Here is a 27,724-nt window from a genome sequence, read left to right as displayed (position 1 = left end):
TATAAAATTTACCTACTCTCACATCTTATTAACTTAGATTATGTTTATTTTGACAGGAATGGGGTATTAGTTAAAATTTGCATTACTTTTGGAAAGGCAGTTTGGTGAGCTAACAGTGAAACCTAAAGATGATGATCATGAGAGAACTATCATCCTAAATTCTTTATAAAATTTATTTCTTTAACATTTTGCTTTGTCAATTTTAGTTCCTTGATTTTGAAAACAGTAATTGCATTTCTTTCTATTATGCAGTCAATATTTGAGGTAAAATATCCTCCTCATTTGGCCAAATTAGCAATAATACTATCTAAATAATGTTCTTGTTTCCTTCATTTCCTCTATCCTTTGAGGCCAGGACAAAATGTTGCCTGGTCAAAATGTGTTTTTGGCCCTCGGAACAAGAAATAAGCACTTTTTTTTTGTATGCTGTAGCACTTTAAATGTTACTTTTTGTGTACCTAACACTTCCTTCCTTATATTAGGGGTGGTTAAGAACTTGATCCAAGGAGCTGAACTCTGAATACTAATCTGAGGTCTGGCACTATGAACTGTGGAACTTCAATGCTAGTTCTTTGTGGATAAAAGTGGAACAACAATATTACCTACTCTGTAGGATTAAATGAGTTACAGCGTGCATATAAAGTGCTTAGTATAGACCCTTACAAAAAGTTAATGTCAGGTTCATCTTTGTGGTCTTGTGATGTCTTATACATGGTTAGTACTTGGTAAATATTTGTGTAATGTAGGAATATCACAGGTGTAATTAAGCCCAGGTCATACTTCTCTCTTATATTGAAAAGTAAATCATTTTGCAGATTGTTTTTGTTTTCTAACTTAGAGTGTAGAGCCTTTCTACAGCATTGGCTTCTTTAGAATCCTAGATTTTTTTTCCCATAAATAAAAATTTAGATAAGAAATTTAAGAGAGAATACAAAATGGAACACACACACACACACACACACACACATATATGTGTGCCTATGCATATATCTGTGCATATATAATATTCCCTGTTTTTGTTTACTCATTTAATATATTCAAAAACTGAAAATTAAAGCCAGAACTTGTTACCAGTTTTCTGGAGGAACTTAAAACACTGATAGAACCCAGCAATGTTTTATATCATATTTATATGGCAGATAAAGATAATTTATTTTATTCTAAAGTACCCTGGCAGGACCTAGCACAGTATAAACTCAATAAAGGCTTATCAGGCCTAATTTAGGAATATCTAGATTTTAATAAAACCTCTAACAAAGCCTCTTGTTGCATTCTGGCGGAACTGTCGGTGCTGATAGAATTTGTGGGTTCACAAAGGGTCATATAGCTTGAAGTTGCCTGGGATCAAATACCTTCCCTCATGAAGCTGCTCCTCTGCTCATTGGCCCTTTGCCCATTTTCTGTTTGAACCCAGGTTTAGAGGTAGTAAGCCTGTGAGTCCCATGCCAAAGTGAATGACAAAGAACTCAGTCACATAGAAGAGGGTACCGTTTTTAGAGATTATATTTTGTTGACAGTGTTTACCTATTTTTCCTGAATATCCTGGTCATTTCCATTACACAAGCCATGCATTTCTTGGAAAGTGTTTGACTGTTTTCTTTATATAAGGAATTGTTGGATATTTTTTGAATGAACCGAATTAATTTTACTTTTTGTTACATGTAAAATACATTTGTTTTAGCAGAATTTTTTCTAAGAGGCTTAGTGTTCCTTCTCTGTTGAATAGTGTACAGTGAAATCATGAACCAAGAGGTGTTGTATTTACCTTTTTATAGATTCCTAGTGTTTTTAATCAAGCCACCAACCATTAAAAAAAACAGAAACAAAAATGAAAGCACCACAGCTTTTGTGCTTTCAGATTTCTCAAAAATCACCTTAGTGTGCATTTTGTATTAGATCTTTAAAAAGTAAAGCAATAGGGAAAGTGTTAGTTTGTATCTCATTAAGGATGTGCTCCTCATTTTGGCAGGTCTTTTGGATCAATCTGCTGTGTGGGTTGATGAAATGAATTATTATGATATGCGTACTGACAGGAATAAAGGAATTCCCCCCTTGTCTCTACGTCCTGCTAATCCTCTTGGCATTGAGATTGAAAAGTGAGTACCATCTTGCCTTCAGTTTTCTTTATTGATGAAAAGTTTCATATACTTCCAAGTAAAGAGGGAAACTCCAGAAACATCCAGGGAAACACAGTTGAAGACATTTCTGTTGTTTGGGTTCAAGTGTTATTCTGAAGCCTGGTCAGTTTGTTGCCTAGTGAATGTTCCAATTAGTTAAAAATTTCGGCGAAAACTACTTACCTCATTAGTTTTTTTAGTTTACTTTTTGTGAGGAAGTAAAGTATCTTGAAGTTTGTAATAACTTATCTGGGGCTGGTGAGTTTAAATATTTAGGTGGTACTTGAGATCAAAATAGAACATTCCATGTGCTTGGTGTTTTGGGGAAATATTTTAGAATGATTAGGCCCACTGTAGTCTTTTATTTTTTTTTACAACCCCTGCCTATAATTCATACTTAATCTAGACTTAATCTCTCAGAATTACTGCAGGTAAATGAGAGTGTTCAAGATGTAAACAAATCTATGATTTTCTTAATTGCTAGGGTAGTATTTTAGCAACTTTTATAATTAGTACCTCTATCCTTATATCTATCTTAATCAATTCATTTAATATATTAATTGTGTCTAATTTATTTTCTAACCTTGGGATTCTGCTCATGGAGTTATATACTGAGTGTTGCTCTATAAACAGTTACCGAAGGTGACAAATTAGTTCTGTTAACACTATAATATAATACAATATAATATAATATAATAATACTAATCTTTATATATTTAACGTTCAAGCCTACACTTGAAGACCATTAGTAATTCAAATAGCAAGCTTCTTTTCACCTAGTGGGCTTTTACCTCTGGCTAAGAGGAAAGGAGCAAGTGTTTGTCTTGGGAATTCACCATGTGTTGAAAAATCCTTAGCTTAGCAGCTTTTAGTGAACTTGGACTATCCTAGGTCACATCTTTGAAGCTCTTTGGCATCTGTAGATGTTTTAAGGATTTCAGTGTTCTATAAAGGAGTTTGAGGATCAGAAAAGTCCAGAAAGAATGGTAATTGCTAGCTATTTAGTTGAGCACAGTTTCAACCATGAATAGACTTTGCAGTTGATAGGAAGCCTTTAAACAGCCTGCTTTAATACTCTTAGAAGCCAGCTTCTTTCCAAGGCCTGCCACAAAAAAAGTGTAGAGCAGGAGGTCCTTTTTGATTGTTCTTTCATAAGGAAAATATAATTTTATATTTGGGCACAGGGAATATAGGAATACTGTATGAATTTTATATGAGCTTTAGACAAAACTATCAATGGGAGGATTAAATTGAATGTTTACTATCATAAAATGTATTTTCTTAATTTTCAGTTTGGCATATAACTCACCCCTATTTGACTTCTTTACCTTCTCAGGTCCTTCCAGTTTTGAATTGTCTTTATTATTTCTGTTTTTGCTGCTACCCAGAAAAGGGATGGGCTTGAACTCTCTCTAATAGCACTTTTTCTTAATATGTGTCAGGATTATTCTTAGGGAACATTGGTAACAGCAGCCAGGAATAATGGCACTAAATGTGCTGGGCTCTTTAGAAGTTTTCTTTCTTTCTTTTTTTTTTTTTCTTCTCTGTGAGGTAGTCTAATTTATTCTAGAGCCAAACTCCATTTGAGCCTTAGCTCTCCAGCTTACTAGCAGTAGGACTTTGAGCCAGTTACTTAACTACTCTGCCTCAGTTTTCTGAGGTGCAACATGCAGTACCTGTATCAAAGGGTGTTTGTGAGGATTCAGAGAGTGAATGCTTTAGAAGAGTGTTGCTCGTAGCAAGTGCTTAATAAATGTTAGTCATTGTTACAATGATGCTTTTGCTCTTCTTGCATCATATACTGTTCAGGCTCTGCTCAGTCACTTAGGAAGAGAATCTCTTTTTAATAACTGTTGAGATTTCAGGGTAACAAATTATATTAAAATCTTTAAAAAGCATTACATACATTAATTTAAGAAGTGCTAAAATGGCTGTAAAATTAATAGTAGTATTTATTTCAAGTTGTTACTTAAGTTTCAAATAATAATTTGCTTAGCCATAGAATAGTCTTTTGAAAAGGTAAAGCCATGACTCTCATACAAATATAAAATGAACATGTTAAGAGCTTTTATTTAATTCATTAATTAATAGGAAAGCCAGAAAAATGTTAAAGCCAGTTCAGAGGAAATTCCAGAGGGTAGACATAATAGTCAGTGAGGAATGCTGAAAGATGTAGACTGACCATATCTACTGCATGGTAATTAGTTGCATCATCACCTGGCAGGTATTTCTGTGGCTTAGGCTCTCTAGTCACCATCAGTCCTCCATTAGTTAATGTCTGTTTCTACAGTTTAGTCAAAAAATAGGAACAGAGAAAGGCACAGGTTTCTATAGAATCAGAAAACACTGGGAAGGCCCTCCAGACCGTGAAAGGACTCCAGTAGTTCTTTTGTACATTTAAAGTCTTGAAATTTTCAGTAAAAGAAAGACAGGCTAGAATACTAGAAAGCAAGAAAATGAAAGGTGAAAGTACAAAGAGTTATAGAAAACAAGAGAAAGTTTTTGGCCAGAAAAATGCTTTTCATGATTCCTTTTTATTTTTTAAAGATACTGTCAGGAAAACAGCATTTATTTTACTGAATCCTCTGACTTCAGATTGAGAAATCTTATTTTAGAAAAAGAGAAAAGGAAAGGAAAAGTGGGTATTAAAATATTGATGTGGGTTTTATTTCCCTGACTTGATTTATTTTATTTATTTTACTTTTTTATTTTTATTTTTTTAAGTAGGCTTCACACCCAGCTCAGGACTTGAACTTTCAACACTGAGATCAGGAGTTGCATGCTGTATCAACTGAGCCAGCCAGGCGCCCTCCTGACTCAGTATTTTTTAAATAAAAGCTTTGCTCTCCGTACGGAATGATGTACGTTCAGGTTAGAATCCCCAAGAGTATTTCCGAACTGGTTTTTATTTCTGTATATTAATGACATTTGGATGTTTCTTTTGTTTAAAATTGCTGGGGGGTAGGGGAGTAGGGATAGGGTAGCTGGTTTATGAACATTGGGGAGGGTATGTGCTATGGTGAGTGCTGTGAAATTTGTAGGCCTGAAAATTTGCAGACCTATACCTCTGGGGCAAATAATACATTGTATATTAATTATTAAAAAAAGGTTGGGACAGGATCTAATTTTAATTTTTAAAAAAATGTCATTAGAGAAGGAATATTAGGGTTTTAATATTACTTGTTTGTTGAAATATATTATTTAGAAGGTTTGAAGAATTATGATTGCTTATTATAAAATACTGTGGTCCTAATGATTTATCATTAAAATTGTGATGCCACTTTGGAAGATGAATCAGCTGCTGGTAATTGCATTGTGAATGTTGATGAAATTCTCTTCAGCTGACAGTCAGATGTACAATGTGGAACAGTGGGAGGTCCTATAGTGTTGTGGCCAGTTCATCTGAATAAAAAGAAGCAAGTAAGGAGGGGCACCTGGGCGGCTCAGTGGGTTAAACCTTTGCCTTTGGCTCCAGTCATGGTCTCATGGTCCTGGGATCAAGTCCCGCATCTCATCGGGCTCTCTGCTCAGCAGGGAGCCTGCTTCCCTCCCTCTCTCTGCCTACTTGTGATATCTCTCTCTGTCAAATAAATAAATAAAATCTTAAAAAAAAAAAAAAGGAAAAGCAAGTAAGAGTAGCAGAATATAGTTTTCTTGTAAGTCAGAGTTTAATAAACATTTTACTGGTGTGCCCAGGGTGCATGCTGTCGTCTTTTAGTTACTGAGTTTTATCAACTGCCTCCTTTGACTGCTTAAGTCCTTCATATTCCTAAATTTTTCACTGATGTTGTGCACAAATGATGCCTTGATACTTATAAAAATGTTACTAATTGCTTGGAAACAGACAGACTTCACTTTGAACTGGGACTACGATTTAGTTATAAAAAGTCTGCATTTCTGATTTATTATATTGATTGTCACAGATGTCTCTGTTCTTTGCATAGCTTAAATTGTAATGGAGACAAACCATTTAAACAGAAAGAAAAGGTAAAACAGGTTCATGTTAAGTAAAAGCTCTCACTGGGTTATATTCCTTTTTTTTCTTTAAGAGAGAGAGGGAGAGAGAGAAAGTGCACCCACATGGGCACCTGCCCAACTGGTGTGGGGAGGCAGGAGAAGAGGGAGAGAGAATCTCAAGTAGGTTCCTTGCCTAGCTAGCGTGGAGCCCCAGTGTCATAACCCTGACATCATGATCTGAGCCAGAATCAAGGGTTGGGCACTTAATAGACTGACACCCAGGCGCCCTGCTAGGTTATATTTCTTAAAAGAAATATTTGTCTAACTTGAGAATATTAAGTTATGTTTTTGGAGATCATACACATATGGAAGTGAGGACATAAAAATGGAGCTTTGCCCTTGTTTTTATATGATCTACAACTTTTTATTATTAATTATTATTAAACTGTTGTTAAATAATTACATGGGAATGGCTGTCTAGTCATTTGATGGACCAGTAATACCTGCTTTATTTCCACATGGATTTTATGGGCAATGCAAATCTGATTTTCTTCTCATCAATTTGGTGTTTTGGTAGAAAGGAAAGTTGACCAGTTTCCCCACAAACAAGGGACGGGTGGCAAAATAATTCTCAGTATGAGTATAGAAGAGAAGAGTCTTGGATAAATTCGCTTTTTAGAATTTATAAAAACAATTTTGTGGGCTGTGATACAGTGCATAAGTCCAGAACCTTTCAGACCCTGCACCCCAAAAAGGGAGGAAAGAAAGAAAACAGCATCATATACAACCAAGAGCAAGCTCATAATATTTAATACAACAGAGTGAAAATAATGCTAAAAATTGAAAGCTAAAAGAATTGAATATAATATACAAACACTCAAAAAAACTATATAAACCGACTTTACTGTTTTAGCCTCCCCACCTTTCATCTTTCCATCTGCCAAATCAAGAAAACATGTTCTCTTTAATGCAGTAATACAACTATAACCTGGCCTTACTCTGTGAGGTGGTTAGAATTTTTCTCAAAGTGGTTTTTGTTTTTCTCATTCACAGGTCATTACTATAGAATTTTCTCACATTCGAAAGCAAATTGTGATATGTTGAGAACATTGCTGTTAGTTCTGTATGTGACCACTCAACCCATGTACCTGGGTCTTTCCCTGGCATGGGCTAAACCTTTCCAGATTTAAACCTGAGCTTACACTGCCATCTAATGGAAAGCATATATTTTAGGGGTGCAAGAGTTGTCACTATTAAAATTGTGTTTTGATTTCTTAAAGCATTTCATGAGTGTACATAGTAGAATATATATTGCTTTCACTCTCCAACTCCATGGTAGTATATTTAAAGTGTATATTTAATTTAAATTACTCAGAATGTACCTTGCTTTTACTGACTTGTTAAGCCATCACTTTACTCGGTTGATAGCAGCCTAAATTCCAGTTACCGTGAACAAACATTTTAGTTTTATTTATTTATTTATTTAATTTTTTGAATTTTTTATTTTTTATAAACATATATTTTTATCCCCAGGGGTACAGGTCTGTGAATCACCAGGTTTACACACTTCACAGCACTCACCAAAGCACATACCCTCCCCAATGTCCATAATCCCACCCGCTTCTCCCAACCCCCCTCCCCCCAGCAACTCTCAGTTTGTTTTGTGAGATTAAGAGTCACTTATGGTTTGTCTCCCTCCCAATCCCATCTTGTTTCATTTATTCTTCTCCTACCCACTTAAGCCCCCATGTTGCATCAGCACTTCCTCATATCAGGGAGATCATATGATAGTTGTCTTTCTCTGCTTGACTTATTTCGCTAAGCATCATACGCTCTAGTTCCATCCATGTTGTCGCAAATGGCAAGATTTCATTTCTTTTGATGGCTGCATAGTATTCCATTGTGTATATATACCACATCTTCTTGATCCATTCATCTGTTGATGGACATCTAGGTTCTTTCCATAGTTTGGCTATTGTGGACATTGCTGCTATAAACATTCGGGTGCACGTGCCCCTTTGGATCACTACGTTTGTAACTTTAGGGTAAATACCCAATAGTGCAATTGCTGGGTCATAGGGCAGTACTATTTTCAACATTTTGAGGAACCTCCATGCTGTTTTCCAGAGTGGCTGCACCAGCTTGCATTCCCACCAACATTGTAGGAGGGTTCCCCTTTCTCCGCATCCTCGCCAGCATCTGTCATTTCCTGACTTGTTGATTTTAGCCATTCTGACTGGTGTGAGGTGATATCTCATTGTGGTTTTGATTTGTATTTCCCTGATGCCGAGTGATATGGAGCACTTTTTCATGTGTCTGTTGGCCATCTGGATGTCTTCTTTGCAGAAATGTCTGTTCATGTCCTCTGCCCATTTCTTGATTGGATTATTTGTTCCTTGGGTGTTGAGTTTGCTAAGTTCTTTATAGATTCTGGACACTAGTCCTTTATCTGATATGTTGTTTGCAAATATCTTCTCCCATTCTGTCAGTTGTCTTTTGATTTTGTTAACTGTTTCCTTTGCTGTGCAAAAGCTTTTGATCTTGATGAAATCCCAATAGTTCATTTTTGCCCTTGCTTCCCTTGCCTTTGGCGATGTTCCTAGGAAGATGTTGCTGCGACTGAGGTCGAAGAGGTTGCTGCCTGTGTTCTCCTCAAGGATTTTGATGGATTCCTTTCGCACATTGAGGTCCTTCATCCATTTTGAGTCTATTTTTGTGTGTGGTGTAAGGAAATGGTCCAATTTCATTTTTCTGCATGTGGCTGTCCAATTTTCCCAGCACCATTTATTGAAGAGGCTATCTTTTTTCCATTGGACATTCTTTCCTGCTTTGTCGAAGATTAGTTGACCATAGATTTGAGGGTCTATTTCTGGGCTCTCTATTCTGTTCCATTGATCTATGTGTCTGTTTTTGTGCCAGTACCATGCTGTCTTGATGATGACAGCTTTGTAATAGAGCTTGAAGTCCGGAATTGTGATGCCACCAACGTTGGCTTTCTTTTTCAATATCCCTTTGGCTATTCGAGGTCTTTTCTGGTTCCATATAAATTTTAGAATTATTTGTTCCATTTCTTTGAAAAAGATGGATGGTACTTTGATAGGAATTGCATTAAATGTGTAGATTGCTTTAGGTAGCATAGACATTTTCACAATATTTATTCTTCCAATCCAGGAGCATGGAACATTTTTCCATTTCTTTGTGTCTTCCTTAATTTTTTTCATGAGTACTTTATAGTTTTCTGAGTATAGATTCTGTGCCTCTTTGGTTAGGTTTATTCCTAGGTATCTTATGGTTTTGGGTGCAATTGTAAATGGGATTGACTCCTTAATTTCTCTTTCTTCTGTCTTGCTGTTGGTTTAGAGAAATGCAACTGATTTCTGTGCATTGATTTTATATCCTGACACTTTACTGAATTCCTGTATAAGTTCTAGCAGTTTTGGAGTGGAGTCTTTTGGGTTTTCCACATATAGTATCATATCATCTGCGAAGAGTGATAATTTGACTTCTTCTTTGCCAATTTAGATGCCTTTAATTTCCTTTTGTTGTCTGATTGCTGAGGCTAGGACCTCTAGTACTATGTTGAATAGCAGTGGTGATAATGGACATCCCTGCCGTGTTCCTGACCTTAGCGGAAAAGCTTTCAGTTTTTCTCCATTGAAAATGATATTTGTGGTGGGTTTTTCATAGATGGCTTTGATGATATTGAGGTATGTGCCCTCTATCCCTACACTTTGAAGAGTTTTGATCAGGAAGGGATGCTATACTTTGTCAAATGCTTTTTCAGCATCTATTGAGAGTATCATATGGTTCTTGTTCTTTTTTTTATTGATGTGTTGTATCACATTAACTGATTTGCGGATGTTGAACCAACCTTGCAGCCCTGGAATAAATCCCACTTGGTCGTGGTAAATAATCCTTTTCATGTACGGTTGAATCCTATTGGCTAGTATTTTGTTGAGTATTTTCGCATCTGTGTTCATCAAGGATATTGGTCTATAGCTCTCTTTTTTGATGCGGTCCTTGTCTGGTTTTGGGATCAAGGTGATGCTGGCCTCATAAAATGAGTTTGGAAGTTTTCCTTCCATTTCTATTTTTTGGAACAGTTTCAGGAGAATAGGAATTAGTTCTTCTTTAAATGTTTGGTAGAATTCCCCCGGGAAGCTGTCTGGCCCTGGGCTTTTGTTTGTTTGGAGATGTTTAATGACTGTTTCAATCTCCTTACTGGTTATGGGTCTGTTCAGGCTTTCTATTTCTTCCTGGTTCAGTTGTGGTAGTTTATATGTTTCTAGGAATGCATCCATTTCTTCCAGATTGTCAAATTTATTGCCGTAGAGTTGCTCATAGTATGTTCTTATAATACTTTGTATTTCTTTGGTGTTAGTTGTGATCTCTCCTCTTTCATTCATGATTTTATTTATTTGGGCCCTTTCTCTTTTCTTTTTGATAAGTCAGGCCAGGGGTTTATCAACTTTATTAATTTTTTCAAAGAACCAGCTCCTAGTTTCGTTGATTTGTTCTATTGTTTTTTTGGTTTCTATTTCATTGATTTCTGCTCTGAGCTTTATGATTTCTCTTCTCCTGCTGGGCTTAGGGTTTCTTTCTTGTTCTTTCTCCAGCTCCTTTAGGTGTAGGGTTAGGTTGTGTACCTGAGACCTTTCTTGTTTCTTGAGAAAGGCTTGTACCGCTATATATTTTCCTCTCAGGACTGCCTTTGTTGTGTCCCACAGATTTTGAACCTTTGTATTTTCATTATCATTTGTTTCCATGATATTTTTCAATTCTTCTTTAATTTCCCGGTTGACCCATTCATTCTTTAGAAGGATGCTGTTTAGTCTCCATGTATTTGGGTTCTTTCCAAACTTCCTTTTGTGGTTGAGTTCTAGCTTTAGAGCATTGTGGTCTGATAATATGCAGGATATGATCCCAATCTTTTGATACCGGTTGAGTCCTGATTTAGGACCGAGGATGTGATCTATTCTGGAGAATGTTCCATGTGCACTAGAGAAGAATGTGTATTCTGTTGCTTTGGGATGAAATGTTCTGAATATATCTGTGATATCCATCTGGTCCAGTGTGTCGTTTAAGGCCTTTATTTCCTTGCTGATCTTTTGCTTGGATGATCTGTCCATTTCAGTGAGGGGAGTGTTAAAGTCCCCTACTATTATTGTATTAGTGTTGATGTGTTTCTTTGATTTTGTTATTAATTGGTTTATATAGTTGGCTGCTCCCACGTTGGGGTCATAGATACTTAAAATTGTTAAATCTTCTTGTTGGACAGACCCTTTGAGTATGATATAGTGTCCTTCCTCATCTCTTATTATAGTCTTTGGCTTAAAATCTAATTGATCTGATATAAGGATTGCCACCCCTGCTTTCTTCTGATGTCCATTAGCATGGTAAATTTTTTGCCCCCCCCTCACTTTAAATCTGGAGGTGTCTTTGGGCTTAAAATGAGTTTCATGGAGGCAATATATAGATGGGTTTTGTTTTTTTATCCATTCAGATAGCCTGTGTCTTTTGACAGGGGCATTTAGCTCATTAACATTCAGGGTAACTATTGAGAGATATGAATTTAGTGCCATTGTATTGCCTGTAAGGTGACTGTTACTGTATGTGGTCTCTGTTCCTTTCTGATCTACCACTTGTAGGCTCTCTCTTTACTTAGAGGACCCCTTTCAATATTTCCTGTAGAGCTGGTTTGGTGTTTGCAAATTCTTTCAGTTTTTGTTTGTCCTGGAAGCTTTTAATATCTCCTTCTATTTTCAATGATAGCCTAGCTGGATATAGTATTCTTGGCTGCATATTTTTCTCGTTTAGTGCTCTGAAAATATCATGCCCGCTCTTTCTGGCCTGCCAGGTCTCTGTGGATAAGTCAGCTGCCAATCTAATATTTTTACCATTGTATGTTACAGACTTCTTTTCCCGGGCTGCTTTCTGGATTTTCTCTTTGTCACTGAGACTTTTGAATTTTACTATTAGGTGATGGGGTGTGGGCCTATTCTTATTGATTTTGATGGGCGTTCTCTGAACCTCCTGAATTTTGATGCTCGTTCCCTTTGCCATATTGGGGAAATTCTCCCCAATAATTCTCTCCAGTATACCTTCTGCTCCCCTCTCTCTTTCTTCTTCTTCTGGAATCCCCGTTATTCTAATGTTGTTTCATCTTTTGTTGTCACTTATCTCTTGAATTTTCACCTCGCGGTCCAGTAGCTGTTTGTCCCTCTTTTGCTCAGCTTCTTTATTCTCTGTCATTTGGTCTTCTATATCACTAATTCTTTCTTCTGCCTCATTTATCCTAGCAGTGAGAGCCTCCATTTTTGATTGCACCTCATTAATAGCTTTTTTGATTTCAACTTGGTTAGATTTTAGTTGTTTTATTTCTCCAGAAAGGGCTTTTATATCTCTCTAGAGGGTTTCTCTAATATCTTCCATGCCTTTTTCGAGCCCGGCTAGAACCTTGAGAATTGTCATTCTGAACTCTAGATCTGACATATTACCAATGTCTGTATTGATTAGGTCCCTAGCCTTCGGTACTGCCTCTTGTTCTTTTTTTTGTGTTGAATTTTTCCGTCTTGTCATTTTGTCCAGATAAGAGTATATGAAGGAGCAAGTAAAATACTAAAAGGGTAGCAACAACCCCAGGAAAATATGCTTTAACCAAATTAGAAGAGATCCCAAATCGTGACGGAGGAGAAAGGGGATAAAAAGAGGTTCACAAAGGAAGAAAGAAAAAAAAAAGAAACAAATTAAAATAAAGGAAAACAAATAAAGAAAAATATAAAAAAGAAAAAATATATATATTAGATAACCTAGTTAAAAAACGTTAAAAAAGAAAAAGGTAAAAGTTAAAAAAAGAATTTTACCAGAAGGCGAGAAAAAAAACAAAAAATGAAAAAGAAAAAAATTAATTTAACTGCAAGACTAAAAAAAAATCACAGGGAAAAAGCCATGAGTTCCGTGCTTTGCTTTCTCCTCCTCTGGAATTCTGCTGCTCTCCTTGGTATTGAAACCGCACTCCTTGTAGGTGAACTTGGTCTTGCCTGGATTTCTTGTTGATCATCTGGGGGAGGGGCCTGTTGTAGTGATTCTCAAGTGTCTTTGCCCCAGGCGGAATTGCACCGCCCTTACCAGGGGCCGGGGTGAGTAATCCGCTCGGGCTTGCTTTCAGGAGCTTTTGTTCCCTGAGCGCTTTTGGTAGAGTTCCGGAGGACAGGAATACAAATGGCGGCCTCCTGGTCTCCGGCCCGGAGGTGCTGAGAGCCTGGAACCCCACTCCTCAGTGCGCCCTCAGAGAACAGCGCCCAGTTACTCCCGTCTGCCTGACCTCCTGCCGCGCTCCGAGCTCACCGAGCCTGCGACCGGTTCAAGGTAACCCCGAGCTGTGAGCTTACTGTCGGCTCTGTCTCTGTATCCGGTTTTCCCATTCCAGTACCCGCAAGCTCTGCGCCACTCAGACACCCCCAATCCTTCTGTGACCCCGCGTGGGCTTCATCCCGGTTTAGCCTCTGGAGCGATGTCCCTCAGCGGAACAGACTTTTAAAAGTCCTGATTTTGTGCTCCGTTGCTCCGCCGCTTGCTGGGAGCCGGCCCCTCCCCCCAGGGTCTATCTTCCCATCGCTTTGGATTCACTTCTCTGCCGGTCCTACCTTTCAGAAAGTGGTTGTTTTTCTATTTCCAGAATTGCTGTTCTCCTTCTCTTCGATCTTCTGATGGATTTTCAGGTGTTTGCAATCTTTAGATAAGCTATCTAGCTGATCTCCGGCTAGCTGAAGTAGTCTCAGCCTGCTACTTCTCCGCCATCTTGACTCCTCCCTCCAACATTTTAGTTTTAACTCACAAACTTTGTCAGTGCCATTGACACAGTGCTGCTTCTTCCTTTGCTAATACTGTAATTAGGACAATCAGCAATTTTCTGCATTGTAAATCAGTTCTCCCTTCACTCTTCTTAAATTTCTGTCTTTGTAAATGTGGTTTCATTTTATTCCTAAGAGTTACTTGTTCCTTCTTTGATAATAGAGGTACCTAGGTTCAAATCTTGACTATTTACATGCAACCTCTCTTAGGCTGTTTCCTCACTGTAATATGGGAATATGTAACTCACAATGTTGTTATGACAGTCAAAAGGAAGGATACTTAAGAAAATAGTCGTGAAATATAAAGAACTAAGTATTAAAAATAGAAATAATAAACACTTTTGTGCATTTATCGTGTGTTAGAAAATGCTAAGCCATCTACTTGCATTTATTTATTTTAATCCTCAGAACATTCCTGGGAGGAAGATACGATCCTATTATCCAATTCTGGGAACTTAGAGAGTTTAAATAACTACCAAAAGTTTATACAGACAAATCTAGCAAGCTTTTGAGATTGAACCCAGAGTGCATGCTCTTAATCACTACTTACTATTATTGCTTCCCAATTATATAATGCAATGAGTCATCTCTGCTTTTGCAGATATGTTCCCTGTAGAGCTTCATTGCTTCTAGGCATTGTCATTCACTGTGTGTTTTATTTCAGATCTTCTGTTTCACATTCATTTTGAGCTGTTTGTGTAAAAGATCAGTATATTTAAGCATATATTTTAGGATAGAATACTGAATTGGGATGCCTTCAGCTATAAGTAACAGAAAATGAAAATTAATTTAAACTTAAAAAGTATTTATTTACTCATAATATGCAAAGTCCAAAGATGGTGGACTCCATTATTGGTTGAGTCAGTGACCTAGTAATGTCACCAAGGTACAAGGAACCTTGGTGCTCTATTCTGCTGCACTTAGCATAACACTGATTTTCTTCGTAATTGCAAATTGGCTAAAGCAATTCTGATATTGAAGCAATAGTAACACATAATAAGGAATAGTATAAAAATTGAATATTGAAGCAATAATAATATATAATAAGGAATAAAATAAAAACCAAATACTGAAGCAAGAATACACAATAATTAATAAAACCCAATAATGTCTAGATGCAAAAAGACAGTATCTCTTCTTGATTCTCCTTACAAGTACAAGGACCTTTCCCAGAAATACTCCAGTAGATCTTTCCTCAGACTTGTCGGGTCAAAACAAGATCACTCCATAGAGAGAACAAAGTGAACATGATAAGTATGATTTGCTTAGGATAATTGATTTTACTCAAGGAAGATACAGTTTTGCTATTGAGCAGGATTATTTGGCCTGAGGGTGGAGAATGCATGTTGGATCACTAGCCAAAAGTGGACTTACTTGTGTGATTTGAGGCAAGTTATTTGACCTCTCTTAGAGTTTTGTTACTTTTTAAAAAAGATTATTTGTGAGAGAGAGAGAGCATGTAAGTTGTAAGGAGGGCCAGAGGGAGAGAATCTCCAAGCATACTCCTGCTGACCAGGGAGACCTATCCTATTACCCATCAGATAAAGACCTGAGCCAAAACCAAGAGCTGGGCACTCAACTGACTGAGCCACTCAGGAACCCCCAATTTTGTCATCTTTAATATAATTTCTGTCTTATTCTTATAACTCTGATTCTTAGTTTAGGTCTTAAGATGCTTCTTCCAATTTAAATTTATATAGTAAGATTGGTAAGAGTTTTAATGTCTAAGTAGGAAATCACTGTAAAGTAAAACTCAGTCTTAGAGGTGAATATGAAGAGATATGAGGAGATAGTATATTGACCAGGAGATTCAGTACTTTTCAAACTCCACTTGACCCATTTAGGTGCCTGAAGGAGCTATATGTATAAGAGATAATTTGTACATGGGAAATAAGATACTGGTGGGCCGATGGATGCTTCACATCTCAGCCTTTTAGAGCTCTCTGGTAGAAGGAAATGACCTATCCCTAATGTCTGAAGTGACTCCTCACCACTCACACTAATGCCAAAGCTCAATTTCAAGATCTGCCCTCTTTTCCTCTCACTTTTGCCCTGACAGTGAATAGTGCACCCGTGATTGAAGAGATGAAGTGCAAAGCCTGGCCATGCCCCATGTGCTTCTTTTTATCACCAGGAGACTCCACTACTAGTAATGTGGCTAGGCCCCATTCCTGCTTCCTCTTGAGGAGGAAGGAGATGGGGAGAGATTCCTGGGGTGGGAGAGTATCTTAACAGCTCATCTCCTAGAGCCTTACCAGAATCAGGTCTTTGTCTTGTGATAAGACAGTTCTGTATATACTTGTAAAAATGCAGTTTGGTAGAATGTTAATGAGATGTTTATAAAGTATACAAGTCAGATGAATTTTAAATTGGGGAAGGTCTAGATAGCTATATATTTGCATTGTTTAGGATCACCAGTTTAAGCATTTTTACTGTTTAGCGTATGACCTTTTTCATATGTGCAATGTATGTCTAGGGTTTTTTGTTTTGTTTTGTTTTTCTTTGTCCTGGTGTGTGTGTGTGTGTGTGTGTGTGTGTGTGTGTGTGTGTTACGTATTTTCAGCTTTCTTGAGGCATAATTGACAATATTTTGTAAATAACATCTTGGTGATTTGATACATGAATACATGGTGAAAGGATTCTTACCATCTAGTTAACTAACACATGTAACACCTCCAATACCTTATGTATTTCTTTTATTCTTTTCTTTTTTCCTTTTCCTTTCTTTCCTTTTCCTCTTCCCTCCCCCCTTCCCTTATCCTTTCTTTACCTTTTTTCTTCCCTTTCCCTTACCCCTTCTTCCTTCCTTCCTCCCTCCCTCCCTCCCTTCCTTTTTTTGTGAGGACATTCAAGTTCTACTCTTTTAGCAAACTTCAATGGATTAATACTGTGTTACCAACTATAGTCATTATGTTTTACATTTGTTCCTTCAAGACTTTATTCATCTTATGGCTGAAAGTTTGTACTGTTTTACCAATCTCTTCTTATTTCCTCCACCCTCTAGCCCCTTTAATCACTTTGCTGCTCTCTGTTTCTATGAGTTTGACATTTTTGATTATGTTTCACATATTTTTACAAATCCAATAAAGGGTTTATATTCCTTATTGATAAAGAGCTAATGTAAACTTGCAAATTTGAAAAGGGGTTAATATCCAAAGTACACAAAGAATGCAACTCAACAGCAAAAAAGAAAAACAAAACCAGTTGATTAAAAAATGTGCAGAGGAGCTGAATAGACATTTTCCAAAAAGATATATAAATGGCCAACAGACATATGAAAAGGTAAAATGACTAATCATCAGGAAAGTGCAAATCAGAACCACATTGAGATATATCATCTCACAACTGTGTTAGACAACTATAAAAAAGTCAATAGATGATAGATGTTGGCGAGGATTTGGAGAAAAGGGAATCCTGGTGTCCTGTTAAGAGGAATGTAAACTGGTACAGCCATTATGGAGAACAGTATGGAGATTCCTCAGAAAGTTAAAAAAAAAAGACCTACCATATGACCCAGCAATTCTACTTCTGGGTGTATATCTAAAGGAAATGAAAACAGAATATTGAGATATTTGCACTTCCATGGTCATTGCAGCTTTACTCACAACCGCTAAGGTGTGGAAACAGCTCTAACTGTTCATTAGTGGATAAATGAAGAAGATGCATATATGTATAATGGAATATTATTCAGCCATGAGAAAGAAGGATACTCTGTCAATTTATAACAACATGGATGCACCTTGATTTCATTATATCACACAGAAAAAGACAAATACAGTTTTTTATTTGTTTGTTTGTTTTTTTTTGGTATGTTGAACATGATTTAGCTATTAAACCCATGGGTTATCTGTTGTCTCAGCCATTTCACAAACACATACAACTGCTGGATTTGGTTTTGTGTCTGCATTTTGTACTTGTTTCTTTTACTTGCTATTAGTGTATCATAGATCCTTTTTTGATACTGTTAATCCCTCTTCACACTTCTATACGGGTAGGGAACCACCCAGTTGTAATAAAACTACAGGGATTGAGTGAAGGATAAAGAAGTTCAGTTTGAGGGGCGCCTGGGTGACTCAGTGGGTTAAAGCCTCTGCCTTCGGCTCAGGTCATGATTCCAAGGTCCTGGGATCAAGCCCCCCATAGGGTGCTCTGCTCAGCGGGGAGCCTGCTTCCCCCATCTCTCTCTCTGCCTACCTTTCTGCCTACTTGTGATCTCTGTCAAATAAATAAATAAAATCTTAACCAAAAAAAAAAAAAAAAAAAGAAATTCAGTTTGGCTTTTCAGAGTCCCTTTTCTCTGCTTTTTTGTCAGCCGTGTCTCTAATCTGTGAGTTTGGGACTGATTCTTGTTAGAAGAGGATTTCACATAAGTCATCAAGACTGTTAATAGTAGGGATTTAGTTGATATCAGATGATTCTGTAGTGCTTTTTGATTTTGTTAAGATAATTTAACTTTCTGAACAAGGCAAGTGTTAAGACCACACAGAATTCCAGTTTAAGTATCGTATAGAAGTAAGGTTGACAAAAATGTGGTAGGTATTTTTCCAAGTACTTTGCCCTCATACCATTGACATACCCCCTCTAATTCATCTTGCTCTTCTTTCCAGTTTAGACACATGATCCTTGACTTAGCACTCTAGACAGACATTGCCCACCAATTAAAGTAGAACTATGGAGTATGGCCTATGCAGATCAGAAGGAAGTGTTTCTAGTTACCTAGCTAGGGCTCAGCCACTCAGTCATTATAGTCCTCAAAAGTTCTAACTTGAAGACATGCTATACAAATAAGTAAAATGAGAAAAACTTCCAAAGGTGGTAGGATTTTTTTAAAAAAGATTTTATTTATTTGACAGAGATCACAAGTATGCAGAGAGGCAGGCAGAGAGAGAGGGGGAAGCAGGCTCCCTGTTGAGCAGAGAGCCTGATGTGGGGCTCCATCCCAGGACCCTGGGGTCATGACCTGAGTCGAAGGCAGAGGCTTTAACCCACTGAGCCAGCAGGCACCCCAGTTATAGGATTTTTATTACTAACTAAGTAAAGTATCAAACCAACAAGAAGAATCCCAAACAAAATAAACTTATAAAAATACAGAGTTCTCCAGCTCCCTCTCAGAGATCCTGTCTGGTAAAAATGACCATTAAGGTTATTGAACATACACACATCAAGGATATGCAGACTGTAGTCTTTTAACTTTTGAAGCCAGTGAGGAAAGATGTGAGATTGACTTAGTCTCTGAGTTATTAACACTGAGGTGATGCCAGCTGGATGTCCATGACTCTCTTAAAATCTCATTTTACCTTGTCTGTTACTGTAGTGCTAAGCAGTGCTTTCCTATCCCCTTTATTAAAAAAAAGAAAGAAAGAAAAAGAAAAGATCATAGTGAGAAAGGTAAGTGATAGGAAATAGAGTGGGTATCTCTCTCCCTTGACTGAGGTACTGACACAACAGATGTTGGGTTCTTCATTAAAGCGCAGGGTTTACAGAGGAAAGCATAGTTGGTTTTGTTGTTTGCATCCCTTGCCCTTTTAGGGAGTGTGAATCAATGAAGGGAGCCAGGAATAAAGGGAGAGGGTTTGTGAGAATCTTTGGTGAAAGCTTTGCTAGGCTGTGACGGGGAGGTGTGGTGAATGTGTATTCTTCTTCAATTATAACTGGTGAGTTTGGCCTCCTTGGAGCCACCAGGTAGAAGTGTTCCTTGAATTTGTGAAACAGAAACCCTGGCACCTGAGAGCACTGTGGTGTACCTTGACATTAAAGGCATCAGTCCTTCGAAAGATGTTTCCTGGGACCAGATAAGCACCTCACTGGAGAGAGCAGGCTCCAGGGTATTGTAAGTTGTATGCAAGGTGACTGGTCACCTACAGTCATAGAGCTCCATTAGAGATCAGAGAGTATTTTTAAAAAGATGGGATCTTGGACCACATTGCTTAGTTTCTTTCTTTCTTTCTTTTTTTTTAATCATTATATCTCTTTCTATTTCTTCATTTTTTTAAAAAGTTAAATTCAAGTTAGCATGTAGTATAGTATTGGTTTCAGGAGTAAAATTTAGTGATTCATCACTTAAATGTAACATCCACTGTTGACCACAAGTGCCCTCCACTTTAGTGCCCATCACCCCCACCCACCACCCCTCCAGCAATCCTGAGTTTGTTGTCTATAGTTAAGAGTCTTTTATGGTTTGCTTTCCTCTCTGTTTTTACATTGTTTTATTTTTCCTTCCCTTCCTCTCTGTTCATCTGGTTTTTTTTTCCCCTTAAATTTCACATATAAGTGAAATCATACGGTATTTGTCTTTCTCTGACTTATTTCACTTAGCATAACATTCTCTAGCTCCATCCATGTCATTGCAAATGGTAAGATTCCATTCTTTTTGATGGCTCAGTAATAATCCATTGTGTATATATACCACATCTTCTTTATCTGTTCCTCAGTCGTTGGATATTTGGGCTCTCTCAATAGTGTGGCTATTCTTGATAATGGTGCTATACACGTTGGGATGCATGTTCCCCTTCTTAATCAGCATTTTTGTATCCTTTGGGTAGATGCCTAGTAGTATAGTTTCTGCGTCGCAGTTCTGTTTTTAACTTGCTACGGAACCTCCATACTGTTTTCCAGAGTGGCTGCTCCAGTTTGCATTCCCACCAGCCTCACTGCTTAATTTCTGAATTGAGGCTGTGCTTGTAGTAATGTGACATCAACTCTCTCAGAAGAGAGTGAGTAGAAGTCATTACACCTGCCCACATTTTCTTCCAGGGTGGTGATAATCCCCACTTCCCCCAGTCTTACTCCAAATACACTGGACTATACAACAATGCTGTGATATATGGGACTGGGGGAACACCTTTCAGTCAGAGGCAAGAACAAGATCAGAACAACAAAATAAAAATTAACATGATGTGTGCAGGAAAGTATAATCCTAAATTGAAGTATAATCCTAAATCCTAAATTGAAAAAGCTTTAGTTTTAAGGATTAGAGTAGCAAGAATGAGTCCAAAGAGATAAGCAGGTTTGAATCACAGAGAGACTTGACTATAGAACTTGGGCTTCATCCTCTGCAGATGGACAGATAGGGATATAGTGAGGGCTGCTAGCTCATAAGCCTGTAAACAGGGTTTGCCCATGTTACTTTTGCTCTTAGACACAGCTTTCTAACTTCCAGCATGGAGTCTGAACTGTGGTAGTATTTATTATTTGAACAAATAAACAAAATGATCTACAAGTTGGTCATAAAAATGTAGGCAAGAAAGTAAGCTGCTGGTAAGGTATTGCCTGTTACAAACTTTACTTAAAATAATATTCTAGATATAGACATCTAAAATTAGTATTTTATAATTAGCTCTAATTTTTATTAGTAGGCATTAGCATTTTTAAAACAATTTTCATACAAGTCTTGAACAAAAACCATTTTAACAAACTAATGCTCTTAAATTTCACTGTATCCAAATTTTGATTTTTATCCATTGAATAGAGAATGATTGCATATTTAGATAGATATCATGAACTTTAAACTCTATATTGATATAATTTCTGTATTTTAATTTCATCTTTATACAAAGCTTATATGATAAATCAGCTGCAGTTTAGGAAATATACTTTGTATACACATGTAAATATAGAGTCCATAACGTATGATATATAATTGTGATGGTTTATAGTCATGCTTATTTTCCTAGGTACTCTGGGATGTCTGTTGCATTATTGTAGTAATAGCATTTCAAGTATATTTTAAACCTTTTTTCTCCCTTAGAAGTAAATTTCCCCAGAAGGACTTAGAAATTCTGTTTCCTGGAATGAGTGCTGATTTTACAAGTGAGAATTTTTCAGCTGCCTGGTATCTTATAGAGAACCACTCAACCACCAGGTCAGTGGATGTTCGACTACTGATTATGCATGGTTTCACATGGATGTACCTAATAGGATTATATAATAATGTGGATTTTAGGTCTGCCTCTGCCACTAAGGACTCTGCCATAGTCCTTTGACTTTAGGTGAGATCATGAATATCACAGAATGTTTTCCCCCTTATTTATGAAATGGTATTATTAATTAGCAGATTCTTAATTCCTGCTATCTTATTATTTCTGTATGATTCATATTTGTGCAACACATTAAAATTTTGTGGAGTCTCAACTGGGTACCTAAACTGATGTATCTAAATGTGAACTTTTTCTTTTCAAATCATACAGCTTTCAAGTCTTGGTATAAATTAGCAGCTTGCCTCCTTCCCTAGAACAAAGGAAGATGAGTTGATTTGTCATTTTGCAAAAACTTGCCTTAAAATTAAACAAAAAATGGTCAAGGTCATATATCCAAATTGAAGTGCTCCCTTTTGTCTGCCAATTACATTTTACCACACTCTGTACAAGAAAATGTTTGTAACTTTTTTGCAAGATTGATTTTAAAAACTGTATTTAGTAACAGTGTTTGAATAAATGAATGGTTTATTCCTTAAAATTTACATTCTTGAAAAGACAGCTTGTTAAGATATACATTAGGAGAAATTTTTCCTTTACCACTTACAGTGAAAACCATTAGAAAACATGAAGAGTTGGTATATATATAAAGAGAGACAGAGACAGAGAAGTTGGTATATATGTATGTATGTGTGTGTGTATATATGGAGAGAGAGAGAGAGAATCCTGATAAATTTTAAAATTTATTTATTTTGAGAGAGAGAGAGAGAGCATGCACTCAGGGGTAGGGCAGAGGGAGAAGATGAAAGAGAGAATCTTGAGCAGACTCTCCACTGAGCGTGGAGCCTGAGTCAGGGTTCTATCTCATAGCCCTGAGATCTTGACCTGAGCCAAAATCAAGAATTGGACACTTAAGTGACTGTGCCACCCAGGTTTCCCAATCCTGATAAATTTTTAAAATAAATGTCAGATCTTTCATTGCAGAAGATGGTTCTAATTTTACATTATGGATGTGCTTTTTGTATTACTATAAGTCAGAATTGATCTCTGCTTTCTGTGTAGGGCTGTCATGGCACTGAAGAATATATTCAAAGTTTTATAGCCAGATTTTCTTAGCCTACCTGAAAATAAAACTTATAAAATATAGAGACCTACCTATTTTTCTCTGCTTGAGATGTAGAGATGAAATATTTTGGTCTTTTAAGTTATTTAAATTGTGAGTTGACTCCCCAAGTGTTTGTTTTTTTTTTTCTTTTTTTTAAAATTTTTATTTATTTATTTGAGAGAGAGTGAGAGAGAGAGAGCAGGAGCAAGGGGAGGGGTAGAGGAAGAAGGAGAAACAGACTCTACTGTTTAGGGAGCTCCACCTGGGCCTTGATCCCAGGACTCCAAGATCATGACCCTAGCCAAAGGCAGTTGCTTAACAACTGAGCCACCCAAGTGCCCCTTGACCCCCAGTTTTTCTGTAATTTCTTTGTTAATGACAGAGGACTGGTTATTGATGTGGTGAATAATGGTATGCTTAATTTATATACAGAATACAGAAATGAACTTACAGAGGAGTTCTGTCTTAGATAACTTGATAACCACTGCATTGATCTAGGTCTGCCCACAGGGAATTGATATTCATGACTCCTTACCTGGCATATCAACACATGATATATATTGCTTATAGAAATACCCACATGTATATTAACTTCTTAGGGGTCTGACATATTTGGAATGAAGATATGAAGGCTACAGTACTATATATAGTTCTATAGTTGCTTTAATTTTGTCATTCATAATAAATGAAAGTTTAGGTGTAGATAAGAATTTGAAAGCTTTTTGTTTTCATCAGATTACATGTGATATCAATTCGTGTCTTTCTTAATTTAGGCTTCCATATTTTATATTTAATGCATTATCTTAATTCTTTTTTGCTTTTTAGGAGTCTCAAACTTTTGGTTTCTTAATTTCATTTCAGTTTTGAACAGCTCAAAATGGCAGTTACCAACCTGAAGAGACAGGCTAACAAGAAAAGTGAAGGCAGCCTGGCATATGTGAAAGGAGGTCTTAGTACTTTCTTTGAAGCCCAGGATGCCCTCTCAGGTAAGGTGACCCTCACAGCCATCTGCCGGGCCTTCCCAATGGAAACCTGACACTCTGCTTGTGGAGCATTTACAGGGTGTGACATTCAGTCTGTATTTATAAAAGTAAAGATCTGAAATGTGCCATAAATATTTGTTGCAGACCAGGCTGAAACCTCTTAGAAGGCTGGATACTTTAAATACTTTTCTATGAGGCTTTTGTCAATCCACTGCATATATGTGAAATAGGAGACTACTTTGCCTTTCATGATGCCCAGTCTCCAGGGCCGATTAGAAACTAAATCCCAATAGGTAATATTCTAGAATTTTAAAAATCCTTTTATAGCCGTTAGTATCTTACACATGTGGCTAATTCTGTATATGTGACCCGTTGTCTTTTTGGTTTGGAAGGGACTGATGATACTGCATCATTCTTTTTAAGTATCACCCCATCAGCCCCTATACAATAGTTAAATATCTACCATCTGTGCTGTCATCTTTATATGGGAAAGAAATTAAATAGAAATAGCATAGCTTTAGACATTTCAGGAAAAGGTGTTGGGTATATTTTTTTCCCCTAAAATTACCTTAACTAATAAAAATCAAATTAATGCTTAGTAAAAAGTAAACTATATTAATAAAAGCCCAACTCTTTTTAAAAGCTCTTAAAAAAAAAACCCTCTTTTAAGAAAAAAAAAAACAACCAGGTATCTTTAAATAGTAAGTTAAGTACCTATATGTAAGTACCTATAAGTTTAAGTATATACTGAGGCCACACTGTCTTCACTTCAGTAAGAATTTTTTTTTATTATTAATTTGTTTCCTTAATGTATAGACATTTTTAAATTGTTTTTATTTCGTTTATTTTTTTTTTAATTTAAACATTGTTTTTTCAACATTCCAAGATTCATTGTTTATATATCACATCCAGTGCTCCATGCAATACCTGCCCTCCTTAATACCCTTCACCAGGCTCACCCAACCCCCGACTCCCCTCCCCTCCAAAACCCTCAGTTTGTTTCTCAGAGTCCACAGTCTCTCCAGGTTCATCTCCCCCTCCACAGTCTCTCCTGGTTTGTCTCCCCCTCCGATTTCCCCCAACTCCCTTCTCCTCTTCTTCTCCCAATGTCCTCCATGTTATTCCTTATGCTCCACAAGTAAGTGAAACTATATGATAATTGACTCTCTCTGCTTGACTTATTTCATTCAGCATAATCTCCTTCAGTCCCGTATATGTTGATGCAAAAGTTGGGTATTCATCCTTTCTGATGGAGGCATAATATTCCATTGTATATATGGACCATGTCTTCTTTATCCATTCGTCTGTTGAAGGGCATCTTGGCTCTTTCCACAGTTTGGTGACCATGGCCATTGGTGCTATGAACATTGGGGTACAGATGGCCCTTCTTTTCACTGCATATGTATCTTTGGTGTAAATACCCAATAGTGCAATTGCAAGGTCATAGAAAAGCTCTGTTTTTAATTTCTTAAGGAATCTCCACACTGTTTTCCAAAGTGGCTACACCATCTTGCATTCCCAACAACAGTGTAAGAGGATTCCCCTTTCTCCATATCCTCTTCAACACTTGTTGTTTACTGTCTTGTTAATTTTTGGCTATTCTAACTGGTGTAAGGTGGTAATCAGTGTGGTTTGGATTGAATCTCCCTGATGGTTAATGATGATGAAAATTTTTTTCAAGTGTTTGTTAGCCGTTTGTATGTCGTCTTTGGAGAAGTGTCTGTTCATGTGTTCTGCCCATTTATTTTACATGATTATCTGTTTTTAGAGTGTAGAGTTTGAGGAGTTCTTTATAGATCTTGAATATCAGCCCTTTATCTGTAGTGTCATTTGTGAATATCTTCTCAATATTTGTGAAACCTACATTCTCAATATTTGTGAATATTCCATGGGTTGCCTCTTTGTTTTGTTGGCTGTTTCCTTTTTGTGCATAAGCTTTTGATCTTGATGAAGTCCCAAAAGGTCATTTTTGCTTTTGTTTCCCTTGCCTTTGGAGACCTGTCTTAAAAGAAGTTGCTGTGGCTGATGTCAAAGAGGTTACTGCCTATGTTATCTTCTAGAATTTGATGGAATCCTGTCTTACAGTGAGGTCTTTCATCCCTTTTGAGTTTATCTTTGTGTATGGTGTAAGAGAATGGTTGAGTTTCATTCTTCTGTACATATCTGTCCAATTTTCCCAGCACCATTTACTGAAGAGATTGTCTTTTTTCCATTGTGTATTTTTTTCCTGTTCTGTTTGAAGATTATTTGGCCATAGAGTTGAGGGTCCATATCTGGGCCTCTACTCTGTTCCATTGCTCTGTTTTTGTCCCAGTACCATGCTGTCTTGGTGATCACAGCTTTGTAGTAAAGCTTGAAGTCAGGCAACATAATGCCCCCAGTTTTGTTTTTCTTTTTCAACATTTCCTTAGCAATTTGGGGTCTCTTCTGGTTCCATACAAATTTTAGGATTGTTTGTTCCAGCTATTTGAAAAATGCTGGTGGAAGCTGTCTAAAAAAAAAAAAAGGAAAGAAAGAAAGAAAATTGCTGGTGGAATTTTGATCAGGATGGCATTGAAAGAATAGATTGTGCTGAGCAGTATAGACATTTTAACAATGTTTATTCTTCTGATCCATGAAAATGGAATGCTTTTCTATCTTTTTGTGTCTTCTTAAATTTCTTTTATGAGTGTTCTATAGTTCCTCAAGTATAGATCTTTTACCTCTTTGGTTAGGTTTATTCCAAGGTCTCTTATGGTTCTTAGTGCTGTAGTAAATGGAATCGATTCTCTAATTTCCCTTTCTGTATTTTCATTGTTCGTATATAAGAAGGCAACTGATTTCTGTACATTAATTTTGTGTCCTGCTATATTACTTAATTTCTGTATGAGTTCTAGTAGTTTGGGGTGGAGTCTTTTGGGTTTTCCATATAAAGTGTTATGTCATCTGTGAAGAGAGAGAGTTTGACTTCTTCTTTACCAATTTGAATTCTTTTTATTTCTTTTTGTTGTCTGATTGCTGTTGCTAGGACTTCTAGTGCTATGTTGAACAACAGTGGCAAGAGTAGACATCCTTATTGTGTTCCTGATCTCAAAGGGAAGGGTATCAGCTTTTCCCAACTGAGAATGATATTTACTGTGTGTTTTTCATAGACAGATTTTATGAAATTGAGGAATGTTCCCTCTGTCAGTGTACTTTAAAGTGTTTTGATTAGAAACGGATGCTGTATTTTGTCAAATGCTTTTTCTGCGTCAGTTGAAAGTACCATGTGGTTCTCTTTTCTCTCATTGATTTGTTCTATCACATTGATTGATTTGTGAATGTTGAACCATTTTGGCAACCCAAGGATAAATCCCACCTAGTCATGATGAATAATCTTTTTAATGTACTGTTGGATTCTATTAACTAGGATCATGTTGAGAATCTTGGCATAGATATTCATCAGGGATATTGATTTGCAATTCTCCTTTTTGACCAGGTCTTTGCCTAGTTTGTGGATCAGGGTAATGCTGGCTTCATAGAAAGAGTCTAGAAGCTTTCCTTCTGTTTCTATTTTTTGAAACAGCTTCAAGACAATGGTATTATTTCTTCTTTGAATGTTGGTAGAATTCTCTAGGGAATCCATCGGGTCCTTGGCTCTTGTTTTTTGGGAGGTTTTTTTTTTTTTTTTAAAGATTTTATTATTTATTTATTTATTTGACAGACAGAGATCACAAGTAGGCAGAGAAGCAGGCGGAGAGAGAGGGGGAAGCAGGCTCCCTGCTGAGCAGAGAGCCTGATGCGGGGCTCCATCCCAGGACCCCAGGATCATGACCTG

At 36.9% G+C, this 27,724-nt stretch overlaps 1 protein-coding gene across 5 annotated transcripts in view; it reads left to right on the top strand.

The window, feature by feature from the left end:
* The window catches only part of EXOC2 (exocyst complex component 2), a 279,908-nt gene that overhangs the window by 62,717 nt on the left and 189,467 nt on the right, over positions 1 to 27,724 (top strand). For all 5 annotated transcript variants that reach the window (XM_059179098.1, XM_059179101.1, XM_059179097.1 and 2 more), the window contains 3 exons: positions 1,970 to 2,096; positions 21,675 to 21,788; positions 23,807 to 23,931. In XM_059179098.1, the coding sequence (XP_059035081.1) occupies positions 1,970 to 2,096; positions 21,675 to 21,788; positions 23,807 to 23,931 (366 nt within the window). The remainder of the gene's footprint in view (positions 1 to 1,969; positions 2,097 to 21,674; positions 21,789 to 23,806; positions 23,932 to 27,724) is intronic.

The sequence above is a fragment of the Mustela lutreola genome, chromosome 6 (assembly GCF_030435805.1).
Source record: "Mustela lutreola isolate mMusLut2 chromosome 6, mMusLut2.pri, whole genome shotgun sequence".
NCBI lineage: Eukaryota > Metazoa > Chordata > Mammalia > Carnivora > Mustelidae > Mustela > Mustela lutreola.
Note: the sequence above shows the minus strand (reverse complement) of the source record. Positions and strands in the feature narration are given on the sequence as shown.